A 23573-nucleotide genomic window follows, 5' to 3' on the forward strand; every position below is an offset into this window, starting at 1 on the left:
ACAAAAAAAACATTTAGAATTACATTCACATTTATTTTTAGATTTTGTTGTTCACTGTGATCGTCTCTCGTCATTACTTGATTATTCACAGCTCATATCCTGAGTCATACACACTGATTGTGTGAATGTTGAAGTCTTGAAGTGACTGTTCTGATTTGGTGTTATATAAATAAAAACTGTTTTGACTTTAAACCAAATTGAATGACGTGAATCTAAAAGTTTACTCCATGTAAACATCACATGATGTCAGAGTGAACTATAGGATACAGACGACTTCATGTTAAAGGATGATTCTGCTTTATTTTAGCCTGCTGTATTTCCCATCATGTGTCTGTTGTGATTTAATGAGTCATGAACTTCATCCTCCACCTGTGCTGTGCAGTTACATAAAAACAATGAAAGGCCAAGAAATAATAATCATTTTTAATATGAATCATTTTAATGAATTTATTATGACTGAAAACACACACAAATAAAAGGGTTTAAAATGAGGTGTATGAGCCTAAAATATGGAGATGATATGTGTCAGGCACTTTATTCATTGCATTCTGTGTATTTTTATGCATTCGTTTTTTACTAACACTTACCACCCGCAGGGGGTTTACAGGACTTTTTAAATAGAGTGAGGAGGACCCGCAGGGCATCACAATATTTGATTAGTAAAGACAGACGTATTACAATGTGTTACATTGTTGCACAACAGAAATTTCTATTAAATTATTGTTTTGCAAAATAAGTTCACACATAGATCTTAACTATGATTAGTTGTGCTGAATAAATCTTACTCAAGTATGTATACTAAGGTTTTAGGATCAAAATATAAAGTACTCATTAGATTACAGTAACTGATCTTCAGCAAGTATGATCACCTCTATAAAAGCAGAAGCTTCGGCAGTGTGCTGCTCACGAACATTCATGTTTGTGCTGAATGAAAGCACAATGCCACAATCTTCCCAGCAGTGAATGTTTCAGTAAATTCACAGCAATGTCAGACCATCCAAAAAACAGAGAGCTACATCTCTGACTCTACAGGCCTCAGTTAGCATGTTAAATCTCTGAGTTGCCAAGTGGCAGCCAAGAAACCTGAAGTATTTAGAGCATTTCTGTAAAGAGGAGTACAAACATCTTACTGCTGAACTTGCCAACAAGGGTTTCGCCACCAAGTAGGAAGTCCTGTTTTGCATGTTCTCAAATACTTGTTTCACTCAGTGACATGAAAATTAATTTATAACTTTTATGTTGTGGTTGTTATGCTGCCTCTCTCCATTAAAATTACAGACTGTTCATGTCTTTGCACTTCAGTAAAGTACTAGAGTAAACGTTTGTGCTACAAATTAATTGTATCCTAATCCTCGCTATAAATTGAAGGGTTAAAAAAAAAAGCATTATCAACCTTGTGTCAGTCACAAACTGTGGTCTGGTAATAATAAAGTCAAATTTCAGATTGCAAAGCCATAACAAATAACCGTCTGCTTTTCATTCAAACTTGTTCCTCTGTTGGTCTCTAAACAGAATGAGCAGCATAGCAGAGAAATGATGTGCGACAGGGAAGAAGAGTGGGGTGGACTTTGAGGAGGGGTGCACATTATTGAGTGAACACTTGAGCACCATCTAAAAATTTTACTTTATCAAGATTTGTAACTTTATATTTTATTAAAGTGAATCTAATTTACTCTTTTTTTGTAGACATATGGTTCCTATGACTGTATATATACACATATACAGCTATAAATAAGCAAGAACATTTCCCTAAAAATGTAAATACCCCCCCAAACTCTAAAACACGTCCAGATTTACATTAGAGGATACTTACTGACTGACATATTGTTTTAGTCTTTGGTATCATTCTTGTGAATAAAACTTTCCAACAAATGAAAGAGAAAAATAAAGAAAGCCGCCTCTCGTCTCCTTAAGCTGAATTAAATCTCATGAACACGCTTCGTCTGAACAAACCTGACAGAAAATAGTAAGAGTGATAGTGATGCAGTCCACTTCCCAGTGTTCCCAGTCTGTGCTGCTCTACTGGTATTTTGCCAGCAGTATAACGAGGCTGAGGATGAGCCAAAGAACCAGGAGGTGAGAGGTCACCAGGAGAAAGGCCACTGGGTAAAGGTGCCGTCTGGGGGCTTTGGGGGCCAAACACTGTGGGAGTTCTGAGGGAGTCTCCCCTGGATCTAACCCAGAGACAGGGAACCCTGACTGGGTGTAACAGCCAAGCATCTGCCCCCAGGACAGACGAGATCTGGAGGATGAGCAGGGGTGTTTGTGTGCAAGTGTGAATGAAAGCCAGGGGGGGCAGAGAAGGAAGAGATGTGAAGAGAAAGAGAGGGAATTGATGGCATGAAGTAAAAGAACAAAGAGAGAAAAAGATTAAACTGAAAAAGTTTTGCAACATTTACAATAAGTGGAGAACAAAACGGGGAAACAGGAAAAACAAACGAGGCGAACAAACAGAAATAAAGGAAGGCAAGAGGAAGAGGATTGTTGTGTTTTTCAGGAGAAACAAAAACACACCTTCTCATCCAGTCCAGTGCGATGCTGAAGTGCTGCTGGCTGAGTGTGTGTCGCTCCCGCAGTAAGGCGCACTGCTCCAGCGTCACCGACATCGCAGTGCGGTCCTTCGCACTCTTACAGCTCGTCAGCCGCACACCGTTCACCTTACGACACACCTGCACGTGACAAAAACACTTTGTTCAAAGGCCCAAAGCAGAGAAAACACATTAATATTATGGGAAGTGTTGTAGCAGAGGTCCTAGTGTAAATGCCCCTTGAGTAAGTTCAACATTGACAGTCAGCTGAGCCCTTTCTGTGGGGCTTGGACGTTCTTCGCCTGTACAAGCATATTATTGCTTGTGAGGTTAATTAGTGGTTCTAAACTGGTTACATGGAGTAAAGGAGTCCCCATCGGGAGCACTGGGATATTTCCCGGTGGTTCCCACCAGGTGATCCCCACAGAGTCAGGTCTTAAAAATCTTACATGAGTAAGTGTGTTTCAGGTGCTTACCTTAGCAGCGATCCACAGAACCTCCACGTTCTTCCTCTTCTTGGCCTCAATGCTGCGTTCCAGAGAAGACAACAAGTCTGCCAGCGACTGGATACCAGCTGACAGAAGAAGAAGGAAGTTCAGTTCAGTCATTGTTTCACTGTTAGCGATCAGACAACCCTCTGTGAGCAAGCAATTAGCAAGAGTGGGAAGGAAAGCACCCTTTTAACAGGAAGAAACCGCAGTAGTGATAAAAAAGCCTTACCCATGTCCGGCAGTCTGTCCCTCAGTGTGTTACAATAAGCTTTGAGACGCTCACAGCTCTGCTGGTTTATTCTCTCCTGCAACGAACAGTCACCAAACCTGAAAACAAACATCAGCTTCTGAGTAATTTTACCAAAAATGGAGAGAAATTTCGCAGCTTACAGGAAGCAACCTTCTATTTTTTGTTGTTGTGATATTATAATGTTTAATGTTCATAATAATAGTTGGCTAAAGTTTCAAATAATGAGGGAAATGTCAAAAGCCAGGTATGAACAGTAAATGTTGTTTTCAAAGCCTTTTCTCTACCTAAACCTGATCTCTACTTGCAGATTTTCTCACAAAATTCAACCACTACATCTTGAAACTCCTCTGGGTTCTTATTTGGGCTTTTAATTTGAAGCATTCCAGACGCCGGCCAATCAGAAAAGAGTGGACTTTTAAAAAGGTGTGCCTTAAAAGGGCTGCTTGTTTCAAATGGAGGATGAGCTAAGCGCCTACAGAGAAGGACAAAGTAACTAAAGCTAGTCGAATCCTAAAAGACGAATGTGCAGCTTGAGATGCAGCTTAAAGTCATCTGATTAATAATCTCTAATGAAGATTAAGCTGTCGATGAAGATGTGCACCAACAGCAGACACATTAATATTTTTTTCCTATAAGACCTCTACTTCCAGCAATTTTATTCAGAGGTAGAAAAATATATTGATGTTCACAAGAGTTTGAATTTTGCTCATTAAAGAGTGAAAAGCGGTTTGTTTACCTCTCAGCGTAACTCTGATGCTGGTTGATTCCAATGTTAAACAGAACAGGATCGACTCGAATCAACAGTCCATCTTTCAGTTCCTGTGGAAGTGAGCTGAAGGTCTCCGGGGGCAACGGCACTTCAACAATAAAACTGCCCCTAGTTGGAGATGAACGCACAAAGTGAGGAAGCTGCACACTCACTGCGTGTATAGATGTGTGTGTGTGTGTGTATTCCCACCATGTTCCACTGAGTGTCGGCAGCAGGTCGTCTGGTTGTTCCGTTTTGGCCTCGGTGATGGTGAACGCTACTCCCTTTAGGTCAGCCACGCCCACTTCCATGTCTTCCAGCATCCCAATCTCATCACCTGACACACAAACACACCTTAAATGTGTAAGCACTGCATGTAGAAGAAGTGTACATGAATGGCTCAGTCACACTAAAATAAAGGACAGCAGCTTCCTTGAGAGTGGCTGCCCCGTGATTGCACTAAAACTTTCACTTTCAGTGAAGGCCTGACACACACCTTACTACAATCACTCTCAGACAGAGTGGCGAAGATTTCCAAATCACAGACAGACGGCCAACACACTGCCATCAGTCTCAGTCAGTCTGCACCAATAACTTATTTGCAACACATCTTGCAATAAGAAACTCGAATGAACTGGTTGACAACTCTTTGTTTTTTGGGTACTTTCCCAAATAAATCTGTGGAATTTTCCCAGATTAATCACAGTTAATCACTGTATCATCACAAACAGATTGTACGTACCATATTTTTCAGACTATAAGGCACACTTAAAATCCTTTAATTTTCTCAAAGATCGACAGTGCGCCTTATGTATGAATTTTGGTTGTGCTTACTGAGCTCGAACCGATTTTATGTGGTACGTGGCTTTATCGGAGCATTATGGCTACTATAGTCAGGAGCCTCGCGGAGAAATCTGGGTCCAAAACTCCGTCTTCTTCAGGTCCCAAAGTCAAACGAACACTGCAGCATCACTGAGAGTTAAAAATTATCTAAATTCTTTCATCTTTAATAAAATGATCAGCGTTGCTGCTTTAACAGGTGTAACAATTAAGTTTAACATTCAGAAGACATGAAGACAGAAAACTAAACAGCAGTGAGGTTTGTCGGGTTACTGAAGTTTGGCTAGCTGGAATATAATGATGTGCTACATGATCGCTAGCGACACAGCTATGTTAGCATAACATTAGCACAGTGAAGCTGGAGGATGAACGCCAACTTTTTCCAGTTAGTTAACGTGAGGGTTCCTGATGGTCAGGGACAAATGCAATTGCATGGCAGGATGCTGTAAATGGATCAAACTTCAGTCAGGAGAACAACTGAGATAATCCATCCACAATACCAGGTTAGTCATTAATATACTGCAACAACATGGGAATAGAGCAGCTGTGAGAGTCCCCCGAGAGCAGCAGTGCCCAGCCTTCTACCTTTCTACCTTTAAAACCCGCCTGGTAGGGAAGTGGAGGAAGCAAGAAGAATGAGTTGAGTAAAGTTTGACTTATCTGACTGTTTTGTTTTGCTTAATTCACCTTATGGACCGAAAAATACATTAATTGCAGACTGATAGCTGAATAACTGCCATTTTAACACATCAATCACTCAATCATGAGACCTGGTCCCCGTCTTTAAAGCAACCATGTCAAAGGCAATAAGATCACAGGTTCTTCAAACATGGTAACAACAATTTGGTCTCACCAATGACTGTTTTCCATAGTGTGACTGTGTGTGACTAGTGTGTATTTACCGTGGGTGCTCAACAGGCTTTCAAATTGAGCCAATACTCCTACAGTGTGAAGTTGCCGTAGAAAGTCAGGATCCTCCAGGCCTCTGTAAAGCTTCAGCATGACACCACAAACTACTGCTGAGAGCTGGAAGACAAACACAGTTTCTTTAATACAGAAAACTACAAACTCCCACTAAAATTCCCCCCCCCCCAATAAAAAAAAAAACAGAACATGTTCCCTTTTAAATCTCTGTCATCCTCACCGCCTGGCTGAAGACGGCGTGACGTCTCTGGGCTATGTGTGCAGGGCCCTGAGCGACCGTCACATCCACTGCCTCCTGCAGGACCACAAAGGTCATTGCTACCTGGGCCTTCCCCACTGCCTCACGCACGCAGTCCCTAAGAGTGACCACCAGAGGGAGAAGGTGCTCTTGCCAGGTGCACCCAGAGAAGGAGGAGCAGGAGGAACGAGAGGCTGGAGGGAGAGCGTGAGAAAGTTTGGTGTTTTAATCAGAAATTTACTTTAAGAAAACAAAAAACAGATATCTGAAAATGAGATATCTAAGAAGAAGAAGAACTAGCAAAACTAAGTTAACAGGAAATGCAGCACTGATGAGTGAGATGAAGTGATCTTTCAAACAGAAAGAAAACAGTGAAGCATTAAAAATTGTTATTCAAACGTGCTCTGTGCATGTATTAAACCCTGTTCACTGTCAAAGTCTGATCGGAATTTAAAAACGGAGGTATTCTCCGACTGTCTCAGCACACGGACTGATTTTGATTTAAAGGACTCGAGATGAAATAATCCCGAGGTTAAATTAACCATCACAAGATTCATGCACAGCCAAGATGCACATCGCTGAAAAACTGTATCGAGCTTATTAACGTTATTGCAAGCATAATCTCAGTGAGAACGCTGCCTGCCAGATTATCAGCTAGCATAATCCATGATATTAACACGTGCACAATGTCAGGTAATACTTCAAGACTTCCTCCTCCAGAGTAAATACACGTGGACACACAGCATACTGACAGCCAAGGTAACTATGGACTGAACAGCTGAATCTACTAAAACCTTTTGCAGAATAATCAATTGACAAATTTGTTTTTTTATCGCTAATTTAGTGCTAAATGTAAAAATTTTTCAAATATATTAAAACATATAAAAATGATTTTATACACAAACAGTAGCAGAAACATGCACTTGTCTGAATAAGAACTCTGAGACGTGATTTACCGTCACCTGTGTTCTGAGAGTTTGTGTCCCCTTCCTGCGGCTCTGGTGACATCACTGTCTGCTCCTCTTGCTGCTGCAGTCGGTCGACCATGGCAACAATGCAGTTGATGCTCTTTCCGACATTCACCCACACCCTGTCCTACACAAAAACAAGCACATATAAAAACTGGAATCATACAACGCTGTCGGAAACACGCAGACATCACACACACTCCAACTTGCCCACTCCTCGTCGTCGTACTCCGTGTCGTGTCGGCCACCATCCTGCTCCTGATCGGCGGGACAGTTCTCACACAGCAGCCCGTTGCTGTGCACGTGGCTGCTGTTGGCGTTTGCGATGCACTGGTTATGGATCTCCAGCAGGGCGCATTTTACCAACTCCTCTTTGAGCGCGTGCACAAACTGCTCGGTCTGGTGGACGACAAAGTATGAGGAAACGTCAGATTTCTTGGTGTCCAAACGACTGCCGGTTAGCTGTATTCTTCTTATTCCTTCCTCACCTGTTCCGTCAGGCTGCCCAGGACCTGCCGCAGCCGGGCGGCGTTCAGCTCCTGCGCGACGGAGAGCAGCTCCTCTGCGAGCCCGAAGACCAACGGCTGCAGCTGGGCCATCCTTGTCAGCAGCTCCTTGGCTCTAGAGCTCTCCTCCTGGGAGTAAGAGACACATCTGGAGAGGAAAGAAAGGAGGACGAGGAAAACTTTACCAACAAGCTAAACTGAAACAGACTGAAGAGTCCAACAAGTCCACCTGTGTAGATTACACACTGTTGTATCTGTTATACAACAGATAACAACATGAATTTGTATTGAATCCTTGACTGCAACATTTTGGCTTTTTAAAACCAGATGTGAAGGACATGGGTTACATCCAAGACTACTGCGCGCTCGTAATCTAGCAGCTTTAGCCTGGGCGGTCAATTTAACTCTAGGTGGGGCCATTATTTCCAAACGAAACATGTTGTAATCAGAAAGATGATTGATGCTATAAACTCATCACAGAGTTTACTGGGGTCAAAGTGAGAAGTAGGATTATTTCTGCCTGAAAACGTGCTCAGCCGACGAGCACCGTGATGTCCCCCTACGGTCAGGACATTTCTGTTCTTAAACCTCAAGCTGAGCATTTAGAGTTAAAGTTCACCTTTAAGTATTTATCCTTCATGACAAGCTTGTTGGACACAACAGTGACTGATATTAAACCTCAATGCAGAAAAAACAGCAAATTTGATTTGATTGGTTTGCACAGTCTCCAGTTTTCACATGTGGACACACAAATCTGTTTTTATCTCTGAGATGCCTCTTTATGCAATACAGTGATGCCTCACAGTAACGCGGATCACTTTTCGGTGATTTTTTTTGTGTTTGTGTGCAATTTTGCTTTTTTGGGGGTTTTTTTGTTAGCACATTATGTTCTGCGTCCTGATTGGCTCTAGACCACTGTCAATCAATCTCATGTCGTGTCTCCTGCACAGTACAGAGCGTGAATGTGTTCACTTTGTCAAATTTATTGAAATCTTTGCTCGCTAGCAGTGTGACTCTGAAGTGCTGTACTGTATGTTTGTAAGTTTTCTCCCCAACAAACACAACAATGTCCACAAACCTTTGCAGCGTCAAAGACACCTGCAGGTTCCTTAAGTTCATAATACTGGACGTATTTTTCTACAAAGGTTTGAACTTTGAGGGTGTTTAAACAAGAGAGAAGAGTGTGAAAATGTTCGAGCCTGTCTGAGAAAAGTGTATAACGGGTGTAGTGAGGGGTTTTACAGCCTTAAAACATCTATAATAACTGTAAAAAATAAAGGTGGCTACTGCGCAGACTTCACCTACCGCTGGTTATTTTTGGAACGCAACTCGTGATAAACGAGGGGCCGCTGAATAACACTGACTAACACGTTCTTATATTTGATCTCTCTACAGCAATGGACAAAAGTTTTGTTAGTGGCACAAATTAGGTGTTTGACACACTAAATCACATTAAGATCTGGGGATGAATCCAAAATGTTAATCCGATGATCTCTGTGTCACTTGGTTGGACCTTCTGCCTCGTTACAATCTTACATTGTGCTGGAAAATCGCTCGTAGAAGTTTTTAGTGTCACACAGTGTGATTTACTTAATGCAGGAACGATCGTCACCAATTATTTGCGATAAATTGTCACCAATTTGTGGCAATGAGAAAACTTTTTATTCATGAGTTCATGTTTATAGATATTAACTTGTGTTCAGCTCAATTTAATTTACAGCGAGCGCTTACAATCTCTTTAACTCTAAACGTACATCACTGCCATTCATCCCTCTGCTGTGTGCAGACTGAGATAATTCCATAAAAATTAAAGCATCAGTGCGCCGACTCCACGATGCAGCAACGCTAATCCCGACAGAGTCGAGATTATAGAGATTAACCGACAGCAGCCAACAATATTATGTTTGAGTGTGACGCTGTTGGAGGAAGGAGGAGAAAGAGAAAATAAAGGGTGGAGACGTTACCTTTCCCTGAGGTTTGTATGTTTCCTGAGGAGTTTCTTCAGCCCTCCGTGTTTAAAGGCCTGGTGATGATCGGCCGGAGCACCAAAGGTTATAACGTCATACCAAACACCTGAGGACAGAGATGAGTGAGTGAGAGAGCTTTGTAGCGTCTAAAGCACAGAGAGAGAGAGAAAGGTGAAGATGGGAAACAAAACACTTTATAATAACATCATCAGTGAATCATAATGTGGTGTTTACAGCTGCTACATGATACATGATAATGCCTACAAACTGGTAAACAATTCCAATTAAACCAGTTTAACCAGCCACATAAGGTTAATAGATGATGTTTAGGAATGTTTAAGTAAGCCGGTGGAGTGGCAGTAGTACCAGTCTGTGAACCTTTGTACCCAGTTTCATTTTTACTTTTGCTTTCACCTTTACTTTAGGAAAACCTGTGGTGTGAGTTACTATAAAACAGCCTCGACTGAGCGCTGTCTCGCTGTTCATACCACACATGCACCACAGGCCTGAAGAAGAAGGAAGCCGCAGACTGAGACAACAGCCGCGTTGACATAAAATGTTATTTTCTGCTTTTATTCACACAACCAACATAAAGGGGAATTACACCACTACTAATGATGGCAAACATTTTTTATTATTAACAGTAAAATAACTACTTGATAAAGTTTAAATCACAATTGTTTGCTTACATGTATGTCTGATGGTTATTGTAAAGTGTCGTCAAAAGTCGATAAAAAATACACAACAGAAATAAGAAGCAGTTAAAGAAAGTTCGGTTATGATTTAGAAACACTTAAATAATATTTAAATATTTGAGCATTTTTAATTTATGTCAACATAGCAAATACATCTTTTTATTCTTATTTATCAGCATCGACTGGGATGCAACTAAAACCTGCAGTAATTTACCTGCAAGCTGTTCACAAAACACCACTGAAATTAGAGGGAGACACTTGTAACTGCTGCAAACGGGAGCAGGAAAGCGTGCTGCGCTGTGAGACGCTTCATACCGTGCAAACAGGACACAGCATCAAAGATGGCTACCGCTGTCAGAAAGTCCTGTACGGTACTCTGCAGGGCAAATCTGCTACGTAACGCTAGAATGATACAGTTCTGCCACAGTTAACCACAGTCAGTGTGGAGCGGTTACCACCGAATACTGTTACGACTTGACTCGTAAGCCACAACTACAATTAGAGACTGATGCTACAGCTTTTAAACCAACAACAGTCTTATTGAAACCTCTAGATGTTCAGTTTTACAGGTAACGTGTATAGCTTAAGCTATGATTAGATACATTCATGGGGTGCACTTTGGTCCGAGTCTGTGCAGATGTCCACATGTTTTTGTAACCTGTGACCTCATCTGCAGAGAATTTAAATCACAATCCAAATATGTAGCTCCAACCTTTACACCAGGGGTGTCAAACACGAGGCTCGGGAGCCAGAATAGGCCTTGAAAAGACTTAAAGCTGGCCCACTGGATGACTTTGAAAATAAGCTAGCTTTTTTACTTTTAACTGCATTTTCATTGGTTTTACAGCTTTTTCTATTGATAAGGGACCGCACCCCTGGGGTAGTATGAATTCATACCACACACTACAGCAGAGTAATTAAGTAATCGATAAACAAGGAAATGACAGTAAAGTTCCTGTTTTTTTATTATTTACCACAGAAATGTCTTTTTTTATTCTTAATATTGAGTCAACAGGGGGAAAACAACCTTTTCTGTGAATTAATTTAAATTCTTTAATTAAAGGACAATCTGGATGAGCCGCTATCAGAACATTTTCTGTAACTTTAAATATTTCTCATGTAGTTTCAGCGAGCTGTATGAGCCCATGATTTAAAATGAGTTCGACTTCCCTGCATTAAACAGGCTCTGTGAGGCCAGCGGTGGTTTCAGACACCAAATCACACGTTAGCTTTGAAATGCTCATCTCTAAGAAGCAGGAGGCTCCCGGGTGTACCTGTGCTGTCGGGACTGGTGACCTCCATCCTCTGTGTGTGTAGGTTGGTCGGAACAAACTGAAGGTGTCTGTCTGACTTACTGGTGCTCGACTTAAAACAGGATGAAGCTGCGGATATATCAGGATATATCAGTTCTGTGTACTTCCAGATAGTATCTGTGGAAAAAGCTAAAATCCGCGTGAAGATCACGTGACCTCACCTGAGACTTTTTCGAGCTCAGCGAGCAGTTCCTGATAGCAGCCAGTCACGTGGTTACAGTGGCTGACGACATCATGGCGAAGGCCATCCCAGTGGGGTGAAAGGTCACCGAGTTCCTTCACTTCCTGAATTCTAACAGGAAAAAAAAAACTTCAGGCTGAAAGAAACAAAGTTTTTTCTACTCTTGGATCTTTATGATGTCATAGGCAGGTGATATCCTTGACGATCTCACAGAAGCCCCGCCCAGCTGCTGTTGTCAGGGGCAGCTGAAAACAGTGGTTGTCTAACTTTTGTTGCGTGTAATAACATTACACCCACACGTTTTCCCTGCTTGTTCATCTCGTATGTGCAGTTGCTCTGCGCCCTCTGGATAAAATGAGGGAGGTCCACAGAGGGAGGAGCTAAAACATCTTGTTCCTTACAGAGGATGACCTGGGGTGCTGCACCAACGCCCAGAATAAGATAAACAAGGAAGAGTTTGAACTACTAAAGAATAAACTGCAGTTTCAAGGTGATTTTGATCTGGTACCTGAGTTCAGGTTATTGAGATAATAGATTAGTTCTGAAGGGTCGTTTTCTTACAGACTTTTATTTTTGCATAGGTTGTGTTTTTTTTTTATTTCTATTTACATATATATGTAAACCCAGCCAAAAATAACATCATGAACAACTTCCAGGAAGCACAGTGTGAAAACATGCACGACCACATTATCTCATCTCTGCAGGGATGCACTAATCTAACGTTAGAATCGCATATCCATCCAGTCCTGACTCAACGTGCTGGATCTGTGTCAGCATGCCGACTTATGGACACGTCTGTTTCAGTTCTGTTGTCTTGTGTTTACTTCAGCATGTAGCTAGCAGAGAGCTAACATAGCTTGGAGGAAGTTAACAACATCGTTTAGGTGATCCTGAACTAAAAACTTTTTCAAGTTGTTTAAATGTACATTTTATTTACACAAGTATAGTAAACATGTCTGCTTATGTAATCATCAGAAATGCATATACTGTCAAATAAAACAAGACTCAAATGTTAGTAATCACCCCCTGAAGGCCCAGTCTGAGCAAAGAACAAGCCCTGCATACCTGTTTGTATGTTCCTGTGTGAGCAAGCTCAGCAACTGTTTGGGTAAAGAGAAAGAAAGCGGCGTCTCTGACATCTGTTCCCTGACCAGCAGCCACCTCTGATCTTCTGTCTTAAACCTGTTCACCTTAGAGACCTGAGCACACAGCACTGCACGCGCACACACACACACACACGCACGCACGCACACACACACACACAGGTTAAGGAAGGAAAACTGATATAAAAGCAGAAAACCATATCCTGTAAACTGTGTGCCTCACATGCTCTCATCATTGGACTGTTGTCTTTGTCGTGGACAGAGCCGTGAATACTGTCGCACAGCGTGGAACACTGGGGGCAGGAAAACGGAAAGAGAGAAAGTAGGTCAAACATAATTTGTTATTATTTATCTCTTTTCTTGCACTTTAAAATGAAAGCTAGACTGGACAGTGCTAAAGCAGCTTCACTGTGACTCATCTACCAACCTAGACCTCAAATGTGCCAGAAAGAAAACCACAGAGCCAATTGTCGACTTGAGACGAGTCCACGGTGCATCAAACAAGCACCACTGAAAGAGAAAGACAACTTTGTGCTACCTTGTGTTCAGAAGGAGTTTGACTCTCGCTGTCTCCCTCCATCTGCACGCGGGACACCCGCACCTCCCCCACCTCGTTCACGCCATCCATCGTCCTGATGAAGAAAGAGTGGACACTTCATATTCAAAGAAAAAAATCACAAAAATGTAAAGACTGAGCGGTAAGGGTACCATGAGTAGGGCATTTGATGCTAATTAATTCAACAGAATTCATGAACATATCAGAAATATGGGAAGTACAGCGCTGTGGGAACACAGACTCTGCTCGTATGTGGATTTGCTCACATGGACAGTCACTCCTGAGAGGCCCACTGTGAGCCAAGAAAACCTGATTCACTTTTCAGTTCCTCTTCATAGTTTAAATTCATAATTTGGAACGGACCAGTGAACACAGGGGGACATATTAAAATATTTCAAACCAAGCTTTCTGAGAAACAAGACAGCAGAGCGACTAGTGGGAAAAGTTAGAGAGACTGAATGAAAAGCTAACTAAAAATACAACGACTAGCAAGACAAAGCTTCAATCACCTGCTACCTGATTCACCAACGAAACAAACGGGAAGAAAGAAATAGAAAGTTAGGTATACAAGGCTAACCTGAGCCACAATCAGCTAACGAGAAAGACGAAGCAACTACAGAGAAGACAAAAGTTACTCAAAACAAGATTACTAGACAACTTAAGGTGGTCAGAAACCAGAGAACCAACAATCCAACACTAACCATAAACAAACTAACTAACAAAAAGAAGCTAGTGAAAAAAACAAACATACTAGAAACATAAGAAAAGTTCAGGAGGGAACATGTTTAAGACGATAGTAACAATTAGCTGGAAATGAAAAGTTAGTTAAACAAAATAACTGACTAGATGGTAAAGACAGAAACAATAAATGAAAATACAGATGGAGGTAAAGACTAATTATTAACTAGAGAACTGAAGCTCACTAGAAACAATTACAAGCAATACACGGCTAAACAGAACAACGAGGCAATGCTAAAGAGCAAGAGAACTGGAGTAGAAATAGATGCTGCACACTTTTATGGCCTCCAGGCGTTAATTTTCCTGTTGTTTTTCCCCACTGATGCTTCAGAAAATTCTTATTTAAAGAGTTTTAAACATTGAATCAACCCAGAGACTGACTGGATAACATCTGGCAACAAGCAACATGAGGGGGGAAAATGTGTATTCCCTTACTGGTTGAGGTCATTCACATGACACTTGTCGCAGTAAGGCGCACGGTGCTGCACCAGGATTAGCTTTTTGCAGGGTTGCATCACAGTTTTTCAAGCTGAGTTTTTGAGAGTGTTTGCAAACAAGTTGCCATCTTCAATGCAAACTAGAACAACCAAAGCAACGACAAGTAGGTCATTGCAAGCTCTTTGTGACCAGTTTCAATTAGACAATTTCATGGTACATGTGCAAAGACAATAACGGACTATTCTTTTCTAGATAAGCCGTATTCACCAGCAACCGCTTGCCAATATACATTCTTCCTTAAGCTTCAGCTACACAGGACTACACAGGACTAGGGACCAGTCAGGGACCTCCTGACCCCCTGATAACCCTAAAAATAAAGCTAAATATTAACAACAGAAAGACAAAAAAAAGGTACTAAGAAACAAATCACCATTAAGGTAATCAGGAACCAACATAAATATGAAGTAATGGCTACCAATTACACAATAAGCACCAGGAAAAGTTAACTAAAGACAAAATAGCACCTCTAAATGATAGAAGAACCAACAAACACACGTCTGAAAGACTAGCTAAGAAATTCCATTAAGGTGGTAACAAATATTTCTGGATAAAGATGCCTTGCTTTTGTAAGTTTATTTGAAATGCTTCTTTATGAAGTCACAAAAATTTGCAGTTCTGCCAGCCTGCATGAGGTATGCGTTAGTAGTGAGGCACACCTGGATACAACATGCCAGCACAGACACACCTACTGCACTCCGCCTGCTCATGCCTGGACCGCGCTCTGGATCTATGCCTCTCTCTCCTCGTCTTCATTCTTCCTGTCCTCCTTCGATCTCTCGGAATTTGCTTTTTCATCTAATCTAGTCTTTACGGCTGCGCGTCTGTCTCTCTAAAGATGCTGTGGTGACAAAACAGGAAGGAGCTGCCTTTTTCTACTTTCTACAGAGGTGGAGCCCCACGCTCTCTCCTCACTTCCTCTTGTGGTCTACAGTATCTAAGCAACGGACAATCCTGGAAGCTTTTTATGACGTGCAATTCGTTGACTTCAAAACATTTCTATGATAGGAAATGGGGTAAAGCTGGGAGAGAGCATGCATGGTGAGGAAAAGAGTGTGTGCAGAGCAGGTAAACTTAAAATGAACTTCGGATGCCTGCAGGGTGGTGGGCGGGGAAAGTTGTTGATGAGTTAAACCATGCAGAATAGTGACGAAAGGTTAGTAAAACTGGATAAGGGGGACACAGAGTAATTATAAACTTTATTTTAAGAGAAGATGTGATGAATATGGTTAAAAGGGGAAGATTTAAGTGTGTTTACCTGAGGCTAAGAGAGACGTGAGGCTCCTTGACCCTGAGCACATCTCTGATAGAGAACGAGGTAAAACCCAGGAAGCTCCTCTGAGACAGAAACAGAGCAAGACAGTTGTTTCATCTCACATCAAACTGCTTTTTCATTGTTTAAATTTTCTTTGTGGCTCACATCATAGCCATATAAATATATCCAATTTCCACTGACAACAAGCTCTATGTGAAAACATCAGCTTTAAAGTAGATTATGATGATAAGACGCGTTTCAACTTGTGTTTTTTAGAATCAGGTCAAAAACATCGACTACACAGTTTCACATTTCAAACCATGTATAACATCAACACTTAACCATAACGTGAACTCTAATAGCCTCATCTGACAGTGTGGCTGCAGTCTGAGAGACTCAAGGACAAAACCTTCTTCTTTTAGAGGCCTGATGGTTTTCCTTAATAACAAATAAGAAGCAGCACTACTTGTATATCTCAAGTCACTGGAGATTGAAGCTTATCGTGGCAAACACTGGGTGAGAGCCAGCGTGAACCAGAGTAAAAATACTCACAGTTTGGTTCAAAACTCGACTTTTAGGCACAGTTTTGGTTTGACACGCTGACTCCACAGCTTCCAACAGACCAGCAGGCCTTTACCAGGCATTACAAGCTACAGTAATACCACAAAGAGGACCTTTGTAGTGCGGTCACGATCTCAGTTTCAGAACTCTTACACCCTAGAAAGCTTTCACAGGTCAGTTTGGAATCAGCACGTAACCGTGGGAAGAAGCCAGAGCACACGGGGAATTTCACAAACTGGTTTTGTGAGCAAAATATAGTCACTGACTAAAAGCTTCTTCCAGCTGCCCCGTCTTTCACGAGGGGTCACCTACTGCAGCATGCATCTCCTTGTGTTTGACTGGGCAGATTTTTACACAGAATGGCCCCAAAGGGATCTGGATTGTAAACCACTACACTATGGAGCCAGACACTGACAGAGCCAGAGAGTAGCACCAGTGCTATGGTTTCACTGTGCATTTCTTCTGCACCTAAAAATGAAACAGACCTGTACAGCACCATCATGTTTGGCCTATTTTAGCTCTTGAACTTTCCAAAGTAGGCTACTTATTGAAAGCCTCTCTTTCCTCTGTGACTACATACTCTTACTGCTGGGTGGATTCAAACACCAAAATCAAGATAAACTCTACACTCGATAAAGATGTGAGGTACTCAGTCTTCTCAGCTGAGACTATGTGCGTACAGCATCTTTCCTTTTAATTGAATTCTGTGTTAGGCAGCTTGTGCCCGTCACTACACGAACCACAGCTGCAACTGAACATGCCAAAGTTTATTAAGAACTTAAAGCGATGTTCAGGCCAGATTAAAGCTGTACAACACGTGCCCTACGATGTCAGAGCCAGGCTATAATCAGGCTGATATCATGCAGTCTGAACCCGACGTAACAGCCCTCACAGGGAAGACGTATTCCACTCCAAGGTATGTACAGAGCTGTCACACCAATTAATAAAGGACCAAATACACATCCAAACTCATCATCTCCACAAGGTCACGGCCCTGTTATCAAAAATCCCCACGGCAACGACACTGAAATCATTCGGCTGCCATGACGATAATCGGAAACTCAGAGGATTACCTTGACGAGTGAAAAGCACTCAAATCACCCAAAACACACACAAACACACACCACAGTGAAGACAAAGTGAATGAAGCTGCATTTACTTCAGTTGTCTGATATCTTTTATCACATCAAACATGCATTCATTTCACTGAGTCTGAGACTTTAAGCTGATATTCAACAGAGGCAACCATCAAAAAACTAAAAATACACAAATAAATAAAAACAGCAGATATAAAAAGACACCAACCCACACAGAAAGTAGCTCCCACGTGAGGATTCATTCATCTGAGTGATGTTTGTACAAACATCTAATGAATTTGGATATCTGGCCAAACATTTTGTGACAGGTTTTCATTTCTGTGTGTAATGTAAGGCCGATAGCTTCAGATGCATCTGGTCCACTGCGAGCAGCAGTGCAGGCGTACTGATGCATCAACTTGCATCAATTTTGGCCGCCTAGCCGAGAGACATAGGAGGAGGTTTAACCTTTTCATTTTTTAAACATGCTGATTTGCTTTTTAAGTTTCTTACTCAGTTCTTACCTTCCTTTTATTTGCTGGTTAGTTCTGGATCAAATGAATTCGTCTGTGAGTTTGTGCAGTGAAAACTGGTCGGTCAGAATAAGGCAGTCATTTTTTAAAAGTTCTGAATGTTAATTGTTTAGAAAAAACAACAACACTTATTTGTGTGATTACTATATTTAAATTATCACAATGCAGGACATGTTACAGCAGACACGCTATGACGTGTCCTCATTGCTTCCCAAGAGCAGAGCCAGCCTGCAAACAAACTTTTCCGAAAGCCTTAAAACGTTCTTCATAAGTAGAAATTCATCTTTGTCAGAGACCCTTGTAGGACGCTGAAAAGAGAAAACCACTTGAAGACAGACAGAAGGAAACCGGATATTGATGGGTTAACTTCAGTCATGCAAACAGTTGCCTCATTTCCTCGTTTGCAGCTCAAGGTTAGGGTTACAACACGCAAACATGCAAACACACACCGAGCTAATCTGTCTCACTCAGTTCTTGGGAAAAGCAAGAGGCTTTTAAGATTAAATGCAAATCACCATCAAACCTTGACACACACGACAATAAAACATCTCTATTGTGTTATTTCCACAACAATGACATTGAACTGATGCATCATCTGCACCACCAGCTTATCAGGAAACAGCATCAGGGTTATGCAGCGATCACAAACAGGGCCGAAGCAAAACCCTGTATTGCAGAGTGTGAAAGACGAGGAAGTTAAGGTTCACATATAAACCTGAATAAGCATCAGCTGCGAGACCAAACATGTATCAGTGTTTTATCAAAAAAAGTCCCCTGTCTAAAACCAATTTCCTCTGGAATATCCCTTAAAGTTAAAAAGCCACTCAAGACTGTCAACCTTCCTCTACACATACAGAGCATGTTTCCATTCACTTAGCGTGGCCTTAGTCGCTGTGTAAGAGTGCTGAGGGCTACTTTTGAAAATTTCCGGTCTCTAAACTCAGCTGAAGGCTCGTAGAAGGCTTTGATCTCTGCCTCAAAGACCATCGTCGGAAACCTGCGATAAATTTTTGCTTCTATTTTGTAATCGTCCAGCATTTGATGCCTGGCCGGTCAGGTCTGTGGCTAAAGTAGCTGACTGTAGCTTAGGGATGGACGGCTAGCTATCAAAGCAGACACATCTCTAAACTTAAACCTTAACAAATACCAAAATAAATAAAGTTATATTTAATCCCTTACAGTTGAAACTATCCACAGAGACTGAAGCAGATTTTTGTAGGGCTGTAAGCGGGCTTATTTCTGCTGCTAGTAAGGAGTTTTAAACATGGGAATCTACGGGGTTTGATGCATGTGGACTTTCCCTACCTGTCCAGCAGAGATGCTGTGGCCGTCTCCTGGCGGTCGGAGACAGTCGGTGCATGCCTTCATGGCCCTCTGCATCCTCAGAAAGTTGGTTTTTTAAAAAGTGACTTCCTGTTTCTGCTCTGACTCTCACTATTTCAGTCTATATTTCTTTCTAGGATTTCCTGCTTTCTAACATCAGCTGAAGATTTGATTAACCAGCTGAATCTATACAATGACACACAAAGGAAGTGAGTCACAGGTACACATCCCAATACATTAAGCATGTGAACTTTTAAAACAATCAAACTTTTCTTTATTCTTAATATCAAACTGACTTTTTAAATAAGCTTCTGTCAGCTGCTGCCACCTCACCTGTGTCTGCTCATCAGTCTTTAAGGACATTTATTAATAGTTTAATGTCACTTTTCTAATGTAATGATTCCATATTGCCAGGTGCTCACTCCATGCAGGCAGCTTTTACTGCAGTTTCATGCATTTAGATATACCCAGGTCCTACTGCCAGTACAATGCTGCGATTTGGTTGCAATCTCAAAACTGTACGCTCATTATTAACAAATATATTTGAAATGAATTTGAACCCAAAACAAAAGCAGGTAAAGTTTTACAAATCTAAACTGAAGCTGCTGCACAGACACACTGCTGGACAATCAGAAATACAGCCCAGCTACAGCACCTGCAACACTCATCTGCACCTGAACGCATCCTCGATGTTAAAGACTATTTGATATTTTAACGCTGACTTTGGCAGCAGCTGTACGAGCAGATTTCTCCTGCTCGTGATGCATTTCCAAGCAGGCGTTCAACAAAACTGTGGATAAAACAAGAGAAACGTGAAGCAGAAGGAGAGCAGGTTCATCCATTGGTCCAGGAATTAAGCGTCTCAGAAAACATCGAACACAAAAAATAAACTCAGTGTCGGCTTTGGTTGTCCCTTCTGATCCGTCTCCAGCTGAAAAGACCAACACACACCGGCCGAGTATCCTCCCGCTCCCTCCGCCTCCTATTTCGTCATGGCCGACTGGATTAAAAACACACGCCCCTGAGCATCATGGGAAACAATTGAACTGGCTGGCAGCTTGGAGTTTGGCAAAGAGGACGGAGGGAAAAGAGCTGAAAACGGAAATATTTGCTTTTCTGTAATCTCACTTTCTCTCTCGTGTTACTCTTTCAACCAGCTGTGTGTGTGTGTGTGTGTGTGTGTGTGTGTGTGTGTGTGTGTGTGTGTGTGTGTGTGTGTGTGTGTGTGTGTGTGTGAGTGAGAGAGAGGCAGATTAAGTGACCCAAAAGAGAAAATGAGTGTGCTGAAAAGCTACCACTGCTGGTATCACACATGCACATAACCGCACCACTAATCCTCTTAAACACACAATTTTTCAGACACACAGGAAAAACACACACCTGGAAACACACACTCACATATATACACACACTCACTGTTGTGGAGTCGTCGCCATGGTAAATGGTGACTTTGATCCTGCAGTGTCGGTATAGCGGGAAGTCATCACAAAAGCACACTGATGTCAGAAACACACCATCATCTGATCCCTGAAACACACACACACACACACACACACACACACACACACACACACACACAAAATGCAGTTTGATCAATTCAGAGGAAAATAATAAGCCTAACTTGAGCTTAGCCTTAATATAACGCAGCTCATGTGCCATAAATGGTGTGTGAAAGAGGTTCTCACAAAAATAGCAATAAAAGCGAAGAACAGGACTTGGCAGTCTGTGTGTGTGTCTGCGTGTACCTCTGCTATCTCTGCGCTGCAGTGCTTCCTGACTGTGTGAGTGTGTGTGTCGATGACAGAGATGTGAATCTGGATTTTGTCTCTGATGATATCCAAACCGTGACACTCTGAGAGAAGAAGGGCCGTGGGAAAGACGTCAGGAACAAAAACACACGGTATGACACAGAAAATCAGCAGTGTTATAAATGAAAGCTTTAACGGTGTGTGTGAGTGTGTGTGTGTGTGTGTGTGGACATACCCACTGTCAGGTGCAGCGGAGATACTGTAGCAGCAGTTTCTGCTCCACCTGGTGGCCACAGAACAGCATTACATCAGCTGTGAACTATTCAAACCTGTTAGTTTAACACACATCCATGTGCTATTTTTATAAACCCTGTGGCAGCTGGGATAGGCTCCAGCCCAACCACAACCCTGATAAGGATTAGTGGACGAGAATGGATGGATGGATTTGTCCACTGCTTATTTGGGTTCAGGTCATGTGGGCAGCAATAAATAAAATAAATAAAATAAAAAGTATAACGTCTCTTTGACACTGAATTAAAACAACAAAAACTTCTTTGACCGACATGCTCACCTGCACCTCCATCATTGTCAGGGCTATCCGTGGTGGTTTGTGTGTGTTCCTGCGTGTGTGTGTTAATGAGCGTGCGCAGGTGTGTGATGCGTCTCCTCAGCTCCTCGATGTTGGCGTCTCTCAGGCTGATGAGCCATGACGTGCACTCTGCAGAGCTGCTCGACTGCAGGAACACGGGAGGGTCGCCGCTCTCAAAGCCTGAACACACACACACTAACGCATTTTACTGTGCTCACATAGTATGCGAAAAGGTTCGTTAATGCGTGTTTGTGTGCGTGTTACGTACTGACAGCCAGCAGTCTGCTATTGTGTGGAAGCTTCATGACGTTACATCTCTCCAGCAGCAACACCTCCTCCAGCTCACCAGCCTGTGTTAAAGTTTCACGTTTTCTCTTTAATAAAGAACAAAAAGACACGTTTCCTGGTTTTCTTGGTGTCTCTATGTTGACTCTCACCTGCTTCTTCAGGATGAACAGCAGGTTTCCTCTCAGACGGCAGAACCGCTCTGTGAGACCTGTGAAAGCACAGAACGGCTCACAGATTTCTGAACACTAAGATGGAAAAATCTGTCTAAAGGGAGCTCTGCAGAGCGTGTTAAATAACAGCGTTTTCTTTCATGACCTTTAGATTGTGAGTCAGGAAACTGCTCTGCCGGTGGAGACTCAGAGGTTCCAGGAAGTAAAGTTAGAGTGACTCAGGCAGGAGATGGAAACAGACGAAGATGACTGCAGAGCAGAAGAGAAAAGAGATACAAAACAAAGGAGAAGAAAACGACAGAAACATGAGAGAGCAGGATACAAAAAACAGAACTAAAGATCAAAAAAGAGAACTAGTAAAAAAATAAAGACGATAATTAAAGAGAAAAAATAAGAAAATGAAGATGAGAGGCAAAAGATAAAAGAGAACAAAATAGAACAGAAGATAACAAGAAGCATAAATATTAGGACAAATAAGGGAGAAGAAAATAGCAAAGAAGACAACGACAAAGGAGAGCAAAACACTGCAGTGAAAGTGAAGTTAAATAAATAAAAAAGAGAACAAATGGAAAAAATAAAGATATTTCCATCAGCCTAATAGAGGTTATGATAAAGGAGAATAGAACTGATCAGAATCTCTTACCTGCCTCCTGCCGTCCGACCTGCAGCGTCCCTTCTTTCTGGAAGCTCCCAGATGTTTCTTCTTTGGACAGAGACAGCAGCTGGCTGCGGTTCACTCTCAGCTTCATCCTCCTCATCATCATCATCTGCCTGCTGACCCCGCCATTATGATCTTCTTCTTCATCACTATCCTCAGCATCATCAGGGTTCCGTGAGCGTCACTGCTTTCTAAACAGAAACACACAGAACAAATCAATCAGTCTTTATTTATAAAGCACTTTTCATACAAAAAAATGTAGCACAAAGTGCTTTACATGGTTAAAAGCAGCCCACCCCACCCTCCAGCTCACTCCCCACACTCTCATTAACATGTTTAAAGTTTGCACTACAAAAACAACTGGAATATTCTGAGTACTGTGGCTATATTATTTACGTAGTAATAGTACCGCACACGGTTTACATACTTACATCCTTAAGCTAAGGCTTTGTGAAAACAAATACATGAACATAAAGCGGAACAAGTGCACCTGCACGGTGCCACACCAAGTTAATGCTTGACATTAGTTGTTGACATGACGGGAAAATGTTTATAAAAACAACCGAAAACTCGACTAAATATCCGCACGTGAGATAAAGTGATTCACAAGTGTTTTCCGCTTTTTCCGTGTCTCTTACCGGCACAGAAAGTGGGTTTTGGAGGGGTAATGACCAACTTTACCAGCCGCGGTGTGTTTGGATAGACTTAGCCAACGCCACAGCGAAATAACGTTTGATCGAATCAAGTATCGCGAGAGTTGTCTGTCTTCCCAGATGCGCTACTAACGTGGAACTGAAATATGTCGCGAGAAAAACATCATTAGTCAGTTGA

At 41.9% G+C, this 23573-nt stretch overlaps 1 protein-coding gene across 6 annotated transcripts in view; it reads right to left on the minus strand.

The window, feature by feature from the left end:
* The window catches only part of LOC146673874 (type II inositol 3,4-bisphosphate 4-phosphatase-like), a 33950-nt gene extending 10485 nt beyond the window's left edge, over positions 1-23465 (minus strand). Inside the window, exons 1-26 of one of the 6 annotated variants that reach the window (XM_085392597.1) lie at positions 23381-23465; positions 22728-22933; positions 22064-22122; positions 21895-21976; positions 21609-21806; positions 21273-21320; positions 21035-21141; positions 20706-20816; positions 15800-15879; positions 13291-13384; positions 12976-13045; positions 12715-12862; positions 11630-11760; positions 11430-11537; positions 9458-9566; positions 7476-7641; positions 7198-7386; positions 6976-7114; positions 6002-6213; positions 5760-5883; positions 4228-4354; positions 4006-4146; positions 3249-3346; positions 3005-3102; positions 2515-2669; positions 235-2242 (exon numbers count right to left, since the gene is read on the minus strand). In XM_085392597.1, the coding sequence (XP_085248723.1) occupies positions 2020-2242; positions 2515-2669; positions 3005-3102; positions 3249-3346; positions 4006-4146; positions 4228-4354; positions 5760-5883; positions 6002-6213; positions 6976-7114; positions 7198-7386; positions 7476-7641; positions 9458-9566; positions 11430-11537; positions 11630-11760; positions 12715-12862; positions 12976-13045; positions 13291-13384; positions 15800-15879; positions 20706-20816; positions 21035-21141; positions 21273-21320; positions 21609-21806; positions 21895-21976; positions 22064-22122; positions 22728-22851 (3141 nt within the window). In that variant the 5' untranslated portion in view covers positions 22852-22933; positions 23381-23465 and the 3' untranslated portion in view covers positions 235-2019. The other 5 variants (XM_085392603.1, XM_085392610.1, XM_085392618.1 and 2 more) reach the window with 5 other exon arrangements.
* Positions 23466-23573: the final 108 nt, after the last annotated feature.

This window comes from Rhamphochromis longiceps, linkage group LG3, assembly GCF_057381845.1.
Source record: "Rhamphochromis longiceps isolate RC_006_pf linkage group LG3, R_longiceps_female_GT1.1, whole genome shotgun sequence".
Classification (NCBI taxonomy): domain Eukaryota; kingdom Metazoa; phylum Chordata; class Actinopteri; order Cichliformes; family Cichlidae; genus Rhamphochromis; species Rhamphochromis longiceps.